At 62.5% G+C, this 10455-nt stretch overlaps 1 protein-coding gene across 7 annotated transcripts; it reads left to right on the top strand.

Moving 5' to 3' along the window:
- Window positions 1-1318: 1318 nt before the first annotated feature.
- PARP6 (poly(ADP-ribose) polymerase family member 6) lies at window positions 1319-9396 on the top strand. Of its 7 annotated transcripts, none has more exons than XM_051796438.1 (22): window positions 1319-1379; window positions 2470-2547; window positions 2666-2760; window positions 3860-3920; window positions 4050-4140; window positions 4233-4299; window positions 4579-4728; window positions 4947-5100; window positions 5749-5802; window positions 6099-6194; window positions 6277-6369; window positions 6444-6569; window positions 6672-6737; window positions 6875-6942; window positions 7203-7251; window positions 7669-7778; window positions 7857-7929; window positions 8150-8219; window positions 8579-8658; window positions 8742-8805; window positions 8977-9061; window positions 9140-9396. In XM_051796438.1, exons 1-22 carry the CDS (start codon window positions 1377-1379, stop codon window positions 9240-9242), a joined length of 1836 nt encoding a protein of 611 aa, XP_051652398.1. In that variant the 5' UTR covers window positions 1319-1376; the 3' UTR covers window positions 9243-9396. The 7 variants fall into 7 exon arrangements, 5 of the variants coding, with proteins under 5 accessions (XP_051652398.1, XP_051652397.1, XP_051652396.1 ...); XM_051796437.1 differs by having other exon boundaries at window positions 7666-7778; XM_051796436.1 differs by having other exon boundaries at window positions 4947-5127.
- The last annotated feature ends 1059 nt before the right edge of the window (window positions 9397-10455 follow it).

Here is a 10455-nt window from a genome sequence, read left to right as displayed (position 1 = left end):
GCGCGGACGGAGAGTGGACACCGCCTTAAAGGGGCCGCTGCTCTTAAAGGGGCAGCGTCCTCCAACTCACATTCTCCCAGCTCAACCAGCCCCCAGTTCACATCATCCCCACAATTCACATCCCCCCCAACTCACACTGCCCCCCAGTTCACACACCCCCAACTCACACACTCCCCAAGGCACACTGCCCCCCCCAGCTCACACTGTGCCCTCAACTCAGGCTGTCCCACTGCAACTCACACCATCCCCTCCATTCACATTGTCCCCCAAACTCACACCATCCTTCCCAACTCACACAACCCCCTAACTAAACCCCCCAACTCACATCATCTCCCCAACTCACATCATCTCCCCAACTCACACCATCTCTCCATTCACACAGCCCCACCAACTCACATCCCCTCCAACTCACCCCCCCCCAGCCACCTGTGGGTCCTCAGGAGTCCCTCTCTTTGTGGGGCTGGGCATTTTGGGGTGCTGTTGTAGGATCCTGAGACCCTCCAGTGGGCACATTGGGGGTGCAGTGTGGGTGCTCTGTAGTGGGGCCGTGCAGACGCCATGCTGGGGACACAGGGGACACCGTGATGGAGATGGTGGGGACACTGCGCTGGGGACACGGGACAACATGCCAACTTGGCAGGGACCCAACAGGGATGCCCTGTGCCAGATCCATGAGGGCCCAGGGCTGGGGATAATGGGGACCTCATGCTGGAGACATTGTCCCTGGACTGTGGGTACATTTATTGGTGACCCATCGCAGCTGCTCCACTGGGATCGTGGTGACACTGGGGACACACTATTGACGCAAGGACCTGCAACATGGACACTGTGCTGGGCTGTGGGGGCACTGTGACAGCTGTGGGGGACCAAAAATTGCCACCCTGTACTGGAACCATGAGGGATCCTGTACTGGGAATGCTGGGGACCATGTACTGGATGCACTGGGGACTGTGTACTGGGAACACTGGGGGCTCTGTCCTGGGGTGTGGGGACACTGTGACAGCCCAGGGGTGGACTCAAAATGGTCACCCGGTGCTGGTACCGTGGGCACTCTGCCGGGGATGCTGGGGACGGTGTACTGGGGACTCTGGAGACCCTGTTGCTGGCCCATGGGGACACTATGGGGGGCCCCAACACGGCCACCCCACGGGGGACCTTGTGCTGGGGGCCGCGGTGGTGCCGAACTGGGACGAGGGGGAGCCTGTCCCGGGCCCCCCCAGCCCTGCAGCTGTGGCTGCTCCCCGGGCCCAGCCGGGGGTCCCGGGGGGGCGGCGGTGACGTCACGGGCGCGTTGCCCGGTGACGCGGTGTGACGTCAGGCCGGCCGCCCCCCGGCAGCAATGGCGGCGGCGCCCGCGCCGGCCAGGCCGCGCTGACATGGTGAGGGCCGGGGGGACGCGGGGACGCGGGGCACGGCCACAGCCCGGCGCGGGGGGGCGGCGGGACGGGCCTAAGGGAGGCGCGGGGCGGGCGACGGGGCAGCGGCCCTCGGTGACCCCCCGGGTATCCCCGTGCTCCCCTGTGTCCCCCCGTGTCCCGCTGTCCCTCGGCTCGGGGCGGCAATGGGGCCGGTGGGAGAGGGACCACCCCCATCGTGATCGGTCGGGGCCCGCTCAGCAGCTCCGTGCGGGGTCCCCATCCTACTCCCCCCTCCTGTTCCCCATCTTGCTGTCCCCATCCTGATCCCCCATCCTGATCCCCCATCCTGATGTCCCCATTCTTTTACCCCATCCTGCTGTCCCCATCCTGCTCCTCCATCCTGTTATCCCATCCTACTGTCCCCATCTTACTCCTCCATCCCAACTGTCCCAACCTGCTCCTCCATCCCGTTGTCCCCATCTTTCTCCCCTATCCCACTGTCCCAATCCTGCTGTCCCCATCCTGTTCCATCATCCTGCAGTCCCCATCCTGTTCCTCCCTCCTGCTCCTCCATCCCACTCCCCCCCCCTACTCCTCCATTCCACTGTCCTCATCCTGCTCCTTCATCCCATTGTCCCTATCCTGTTCCCCCATCCTGCTCCCCATCCTGCTCCCTCATCCCACTGTTCCCATCCTGTTCCCCCATCCTGCTGTCCCCATTCCACTGTCCCCATCCTGCTCCCCTCTAATCTGCTGCCCCGTCCTGCCTCCCCCAACCTGCTCCTCCATTCTGCTGCCCCCAAAATTATTATTCCCATCTCACTCCCTGCATCCCACTGCCCCCATCCCACATCCCCATCCTGCTGCCCCCCAAAACACTCCCTCCATCCTGCTGCTCTCATCCTCCTCCCTATCCCACTGTTCCCCCAACCTGCTTCCCTAAATGTTCCCCCAGTTCACTGCCCTCCAGACCCAGCTTCCCCAGTTTGCTCCCCTTTGTTCACTCCTTGTTAATGTGCCATCCCCCAAACCACATCCCAACCCTCTCGCCATCTCCTCTCCCCCAGCCTTGTGCCCACCTAATCTGCTGCCCCCACCCCTCTGCCCCCAGGACCTCAAGGGCCAGTACTGGACGGACGATGACTCCGACGGGGACAATGAGTCCGAGGAGTTCCTCTACGGCGTCCAGGTGGGTGCTGACTCCCACAGGGCAGTGGGGGGGTCGGGGACCTCCAGCCCGAGCGCGATCCCGAGCCCGGGGCCGCGGGGGCTCCGTGTCTGACGGTGCCGTGGGGGCTGTGCCGCAGGGGACCTGCGCCGCCGACCTGTACCGGCACCCGCAGCTGGACGCCGACATCGAGGCGGTGAAGGAGATCTACAGCGAGAATGCCGTGGCCGTCAGGTGGGTGCTGTGCCCGGGACACCCGGCTGTGGCATCGCTGGGTCACCTGTCCATGGCATCACTGGGCATCCGGTTGTGCCGTCCCTGGGCATCCAGATGTGCCATCCCTGGGTACCCAACTGTGCTGTGCCCAGGACACCGGCTGTGCCATTCCTGGGCACCCAACTGTGCTGCACCCAGCCGTGCCATCCCTGGGCATTCAGTTGTGCCATGCCCAGTCACCTGACTGTGCCATCCCTGGGTACCCAACTGTACCGTGCCCAGGCACTTGGATGTGTCATCCCTGGGCACCTGCCCATGGCATCCCCAGGGCACCAGGCTCTGGTATTCCCAGAACACCTGGCATTGGCATCTCCTGGGCACCTGGCCATGACATTCACAGGTCACCTGGCTGTGCTATCCCTCAGACACACTCTCACCAGGACACCCAGCTATGGCATCCACCAGGCACCCAGCTGTGCCATCCCTGGGTCACCCAGCCCATTCCCAGAGCATCCAACTGTGCCATCCCTGGGACACCTGGCCATGGCATCACCAGACACCTGGCAGTGCCATCCCTGAGGCACCCACCTGTGGCACTCCCAGGCATCCACCAGTGCCGTCCCTGGGACACCTGAGTGTGCCATCTCTAGAGCAACCCACCTGTACCATCCCCAGCACACCTGGCCATGCCATCCCCATGCATGTGGCCATGTTGAGCACCCAGTTGTGGCACCCCTGGACACCCAGTTGTGCCATCTCTGGGATACCCGGCTGTGCCATCTGTGGGACACCCTGCTATGGTATTAACAAGGTACCTGGCTGTGACATCTCCAGGCATCCAGCTGTGCCATCCTTGGGGCACCTGGCTGTGCCATTGCCATGGCGCCCAAACATGGCACTCCTGAGCACCCAGCTGTGCCATCCCCAGGCACACATCTGCAATCCGGGCACTCCCCCTGTACCACTCTGGTCTCAGGGTACTCACACTCAATACATGGGGACCCACACATGCCTGTCACTGTCTCCTGAGCCTGCCCACCGTGGCACGGTGGGCCCTGGGCTGCTGTTCCAGTTCCATGCCAGCCTCCCTGTGCCACGGCACCGCGTGTGTTCACAGGGAGTACGGGACCATCGATGACGTGGACATCGACCTGCACGTGAACATCAGCTTCCTCGATGTGAGTCCCCGGGGTGCCCCCGGCAGCGTTGGCACAGGGAGGGTGGGCACACACACCTGGGGGGTCCCCAAATTCCCCTCCCTGGCTGTGTCCCCACGGCTGTGCCGAACCGTGGCTCTCCCTCGGCAGGAGGAGGTGGCGACGGCGTGGAAGGTGCTGCGGACGGAGCCCATCGTCCTCCGCCTGCGCTTCTCCCTCTCCCAGTACCTCGATGGCCCCGGTGAGTGGGGACGGGCAGGACAGGGTGTCCCCCGTGCCCTGGGAACGGGCACAGCGGTGGCACCAATGGCTCGTCCTCATCTCTCCCCACAGAACCGTCCATCGAGGTGTTCCAGCCGTCCAACAAGGAGGGCTTCGGGCTGGGTCTGCAGCTGAAGAAGTAAGAGCTGAAACACACTGGGCATCTGAGAGTGGGGGGTGAGGGGGGCCCACAGAGTTCCTGTTTTGCCCCCAAACCGACCAGGTGCCACATGTCCCTGTGCCACTACCTTTTATCCACCACACAAACCCCTGCCAGGCTCAGCACCGGCTGTGGGTGGGGAAGAGAAGGAGCTGGGGTGTGGCTGGGACCACCCAAGCACCAGGCTTAGGGGACACCAACGCACCCACGGGTGCTGTCCCCCATGGTGCTCGGGCACCAATGCCACCTCTCTGCCAGGATCCTGGGCATGTTCACATCCCAGCAATGGAAACACCTCAGCAACGATTTCCTGAAGACCCAGCAGGAGAAGCGGCACAGTTGGTTCAAGACGAGCGGCACCATCAAGAAGTTCCGCGCTGGCCTCAGCATCTTCTCCCCCATCCCCAAGTAAGACCCCGTCACTGTCCCCAAGGTGCCAGCCCTCCGTGCCCTCAGCCTGGGTGGAGCCTGGCACTGTGCCTCAGTTTCCCCACTTGGACTCTGCTGCTCCCCACCAGAGCCCGGGGAGGTGGAGGTTGCTCCAGCTGATGGATGAATTCGGTGCCGGGTGATGGAGGAGCAGGGGACAGTGACAAACAGGTGCTCAGGGGTTTCTGTGCCCGCAGGTCTCCCAGCTTCCCTGTTATCCAAGACTCGGTGCTGAAGGGCAAACTGGGCATCCCTGAGGCTCGTGTGAACCGCCTGATGAACCGCTCCGTGTCCTGCATGGTGAAGAACCCCAAGGTGGAAGTTTTCGGCTACCCCCCCGCCAGCACCCAGGCAGGTGTTGCCCCCTTCAACATCCTGGTGGGTGCCACCCCTCCTCGGGGTTTGCTTTCCTCTCCTTTCCCTTACCAGGGGCTCCTCCGGGCTCAGATCACTTGTTGTGGGGTGCTGGGACACCCTTGGGGGAGCCCCTGCTGGGTTTCTTGTCCCCAGCACCCTTGGGTGCTCTTGGGGAGCTGGGGCCCAGCCAGGGGGCCCAGTGGTGCTTTACCCCCTCTTGGTGCTGCATCCCTGTGGGTGGGGTTGGCACATCAGGGGTCCTGCTGTGCCAGGGAAGGTTGGCATGTCAGAGGTCCTGCTGTGATGAGGAAGGTTGACATGTCGGGGGTCCTGCTGTGCTGGAGGATGTTGGCATGTCAGAGATCCTGATGTGCTGAGGGGTGTTGGCATGTTGGGGGTGCTGCTGTGCCGGCGGGGGTTGGCATGTTTAGGGTCCGCTGTGCTAGAGAAGGTTGGCATATCAAAGGTCCTGCTGTGCTGGAGGATGTTGGCATGTTGGGGGTTCTGCTGTGCTGGGGTGGGGTTGGCACATTGGGGGGTCCACTGTGCCGGTGGGGTTGGGGGTTGCCGGTGCCATGCAGAGCTGGGGGTGCCTGTGGGAAAGGGGATGACGCAGCTGGCTCCGCTCCGGCTCCCTCGCAGGTCGGTGGCCACTGCAAGAACATCCCTACGCTGGAGTACGGCTTCCTCGTCCAGGTGAGAGTCCTGCATCCCACTCACCCTCATCCTGCTGCCTGGAGCATCCTCCCCGCTGCCCCGTGTCTCACTTTTCCACATCCCATTGTCCAGAGCATCCTTCCCACTCATCCTCATCCTTCCCACTGCCCTATGTCCCACTTTTCTGCATCCCACTGCCTCATGTCCTGCTCATCCTCACCCCGCTGCCCAGAGCATCCTCTCCACTGCCCCACATCCCACTCATCCCCATCCCACTGCCTGGAGTGGGCTCCCAGCTCCGTGGCAGGGCCTGACTCCCACCGTCCTGCCCTCAGATCATGAAGTACGCGGAGCAGCGGATCCCGACGCTCAACGAGTACTGCGTGGTGTGTGACGAGCAGCACGTCTTCCAGAACGGCTCCATGCTCAAGGTGGGGTGACAGGGGCCAGCAGGGCATGGGCTGTGCCCCCGTGTCCCTGTCCCACCCTCCCCACACTCCTGTCCCTCCGCAGCCGGCCGTGTGCACGCGGGAGCTCTGCGTCTTCTCCTTCTACACCCTGGGCGTCATGTCGGGCGCGGCTGAGGAGGTGGCCACGGGTGCCGAGGTAGGGGCTGCGCACGGTGGGGACCCCGACATCTCCTTGGGGGGCTGCCCCTTCACCCCCTGCTCTGCCCCAAGGTGGTGGACCTGCTGGTGGCCATGTGCCGCGCTGCCCTCGAGTCCCCTCGCAAGAGCATCATCTTCGAGCCTTATCCCTCCGTGGTGGACCCCAACGACCCCAAAACTCTTGCCTTCAACCCCAAGGTAAGCGCCGGGGGCGATGCTCCCTCACGCTGGGGGGTGCAGGGGCCATGGGGAGCCCTGAGGACCCCTCTCATGGCCACCTCTCTCCTGCCCCACATGTAGAAGAAGAACTACGAGCGGCTGCAGAAGGCCCTGGACAGCGTGATGTCCATCCGGGAGATGACCCAGGTATGTGGTGTGGCCTCACACCCCCACGTCCCCCAGTGTGGGATCCAATCCTGGAGTGGCATTTTGGTGCTGATCTCCATCCACCCACAGTTGGATGAGTGCTGGGGCACCCTCTGCACTCCCTCTGTCTTTGCCAGGGATCCTACCTGGAGATCAAGAAGCAGATGGACAAGCTGGACCCCCTGGCCCATCCCCTCCTGCAGTGGTAAAGCCAAGGGTGCTGTGGCCTCATCCCACTGTCCCACATCCCTCCCTGCTGCCCCACATCTGCCGTGACAGGGGATAGAGTGGGAGGCAGCCGGGCATCTTTGGCACAACTCTCTCAGCTCCTTTCTCCTGGGGGGTCACAACCATTCAATGGCATTGGGGCGGGTTCTGGCTCCCAGCTTGGCCCTGCTCCCAGGGGACCATGGGACCACCCTATCTGACCTTCCTCCTCCTCCTCTTCTTCCTCCTCTTCCCAAGGATAATCTCCAGCAACAGATCCCACATTGTCAAGCTGCCTCTCAGCAGGGTAAGGGGCCTGGCCAGGCTCTGGGGGATGGAGGGTATGGAATGTGGGATGTGGGATATCAGAGATGGGCTGAAGGGTACAGGAGGTGGGATGCAGGATGTAGGCTGTGGGCTGTGGGCTGTGGGATGAAGTGTGTAAGGATATGGAGTGGACCACAGAAAGGTCTGGGCCACAGGATCCATCCCTTGGGATGGAGTCTGAGCCTGGGAGGTGTGGGAGGCTGGATGGGGTGTATGGGATGGAGGATGGGCTGTGTGGTGGGTGATGCCACAGGCTCTCCTGGCAATGTCGGAGCAGCCAAAGCCGGGCTGGGCTGGACACAAGGCCAGGCGGCCGTGCATGATCTGTCTGTCTGCCTGTCTGTCTGTCCTCTGCCCGCCGGTGCTGCCGCTGCTCTTCCCGTTCCCCTGGTAGCAGCTGAAGTTCATGCACACCTCCCACCAGTTCCTCCTGCTCAGCAGCCCCCCGGCCAAGGAGGCGCGGTTCCGCACGGCCAAGAAACTCTACGGCAGCACCTTCGCTTTCCAGTGAGTTGCCGAGGTGAGGGGACAGCAGGAGCCCCCCAACGGGCCCTGTGGGGCTGACGTGGGGCTGACTTTTTCCAGCGGCTCTCACATTGAGAACTGGCATTCCATCCTCCGCAACGGACTGGTCAACGCTTCCTACACCAAACTGCAGGTACCGCTCCGCTCCACAGGCCAGAAACACCCCGGAGTGGCAGGCAGGGAGGGAGGGAGAGAGGGGAGCAGGCAGGCAGGGAATGGGGCAGGCAGGTAAGGAGGGGGACAGGCAGGCAAGGAAGGGGACAGGCAGCGGGGGGTGCCAGGTGCCTCCACTGTCACCGCGCCTGAGCTGTCGGGGTGACCCCACCACGCTCATCCTGGTGTTTTCCTGCAAGCTGCATGGAGCAGCCTATGGCAAGGGCATCTATCTGAGCCCCATCTCCAGTATTTCCTTTGGATACTCAGGTAAGAGGCTGCCTGCTCTGCCCAGTCCTGCCTGTGCTCCCATCCCCACCCCCTGCATGGGCCCAGAGAGGTTTGGCATCGCGCTGGCCAGAGGAGCCACACCGGAGTTGGCACCGTCCCACATCTGGATCACCTGCACCAGCCTCTTCCCAGCCAGGCTGGGACTTTCCCACACACCAGGGAATAAAAACCTCAATGATTTCTAGGCTCCAAAAGCTTCTGTGCCTGCTTTTGGGGGGTTCCCAGGGCTCGGCCAAAGGGTGGGAGCACTCAGCCATCCCTGTCTGTGGCATGTGTCCCCTCGTCGCCCTCGCAGTGTTCCCTGCCGGGAGTGACGGCCACCACCTCCTTCTCCACAGGGATGGGGAAAGGCCAGCACCGGATGCCGTCGAAGGATGAGCTGGTGCAGCGGTACAACAGGATGAACACCATCCCCCAGGTGACAGGCTGGGGGACACCGGGGAGGATGGGGATGGGGATATGGCACCCACAGGGTGGTAACACCGGCTGCTCTCTCCGCAGACCCGCTCCATCCAGTCCCGCTTCCTCCAGAGCCGCAACCTGAACTGCATCGCGCTTTGTGAAGGTGTGGGGACGTGAGGGGGCAATGGGGGGGCATGGGCAGCACCCACAGGATCACTGGGCGAGTGGAGGAGGGAGGGAGGGTCCCCACCCCCAGCTGTGCCCCCAGCACTGGCTGTGCCCAGCCGGGGCCTCCATTCCCCGCCCCGTGTCCAACAGCCCCTTCCCCCGGCAGTGATCACCTCCAAGGACCTGCAGAAACACGGCAACATCTGGGTGTGCCCCGTCTCGGACCACGTCTGCACCCGCTTCTTCTTTGTGTGAGTCCCAGCTGTGCCACCTCACCGGCACCCTCGGGACCCCCCGGGATTCCCCTGACCCCCCTCCTCCCCTTCCAGGTACGAAGACGGCCAAGTGGGAGATGCCAATATCAATACTCAGGACCCCAAAATCCAGAAGGAGATCATGCGTGTGATCGGGACTCAGGTGTACACAAACTGAGCGGTGGCAGTGGTGGGACCCCCGGGACCCCCCGGGCACTGAGTGGAGCCCCCCAGGCAAGGCCAGGAAAGGCCGAGTGGGATTTGAGCCCCCCGGGCAGGGCAGAGCCGGGGCCAGTGCCAGTGGCTCCACCTGTACATAGGCGTCGGGCACCCCGGGAGCACCAGGCGGGTTTGGCGGTCCCTTGTCCCCTCCCTGTCCTGTCCTCGGTGTCCCCACCCTGTGGCAGCGTGGAGAAGGAGCCCCGGGGCCGGGGGCTGCCCCTCCTGGTGTTGGCAGCGACGGCGTTTTTATCGATGAGAAACAGAAGCAAAAAAATAACAAAGAACCAAAACAAACCCAAAAACACAGAAAAAAAAAAGAGAAAAAAAATCTGTGTTGGTGGATTTAACTGGGGTTAAAGTCTGGGGGTTGGGGAGGGCAGGGGATGGTGGGGAAGGGATTGGGGCGTGGGGAAGGGAGGGGATTGTAGGGAAGGGATGGGGCACAGGGAAGGAATGGGATTGTGGGGAAGAGAGAGGCATGGGGGAAGGATGGCATGGTGGGGAAGGAATGGGGACGCAGGAAAGGGATGGAATCATGGGAAAGGGACGGGGGCACTGGGAAGGGGTGGGATGGTGGGGAAGGGAGAGGTTAACAGGGAAGAGATGGTGGCACAGGTTAGGATAGGACCATGGGGAAGGGAATAGAATTGAGGGGAAAGGATAGAATTGAGGGGAAGGGATAGAATTAAGGGGAAGGGATGGAATCATGGGGGAAAGTGTTATAGGGAATTGATGTGGCTTTGGGAAAGGGCTGGGTCTGTGGGAGGAGAATCACATGGCAAAGGGATGGTGCTGTGGAGTGGGGACCACACCATGGAGAAGGGATTGTGCCTCAGGGATGGGACCCCACTGAGGGGATGCTGCAGGGACTGAGGCTACAGCAAAGACTCAAATACGAAGGAACCTCCCAGGGATGGTGTTTTATTTCAGCCCAAAACGATCCCAATAACTCCACAGACACAGAGGCAGTGTTGACATGGCTGCATCCTGCTGTGCCCCAGCCTGGATGAAAACCCACTTGAGAAGCCCCGGAGGGTCCTGGGGCTCAGCACAGGGGTGAGGGGCTGGCAGGGGTGGCTGGGCACTGAGGTTCCCCGTGGCCTGTGAGCTTTCCAGGTCGGTCACAATTTCAGCCAGGATTTATAAAAGAAATTAAGAATTGACATAAA

This window comes from Manacus candei, unplaced genomic scaffold (genome assembly GCF_025592945.1).
Source record: "Manacus candei isolate 608988 ecotype Guabito, Panama unplaced genomic scaffold, ASM2559294v1 h1tg000046l, whole genome shotgun sequence".
Classification (NCBI taxonomy): Eukaryota; Metazoa; Chordata; class Aves; order Passeriformes; family Pipridae; genus Manacus; species Manacus candei.
Note: the sequence above shows the minus strand (reverse complement) of the source record. Positions and strands in the feature narration are given on the sequence as shown.

Coding starts and splice junctions, on each gene's coding strand:
- PARP6 (XM_051796435.1), top strand. Junction 4,729..4,946: donor ATCTTCTCCCCCATCCCCAA/GTAAGACCCCGT, acceptor CTGTGCCCGCAG/GTCTCCCAGCTTCCCTGTTA. Junction 6,370..6,443: donor AGGTGGCCACGGGTGCCGAG/GTAGGGGCTGCG, acceptor CTCTGCCCCAAG/GTGGTGGACCTGCTGGTGGC.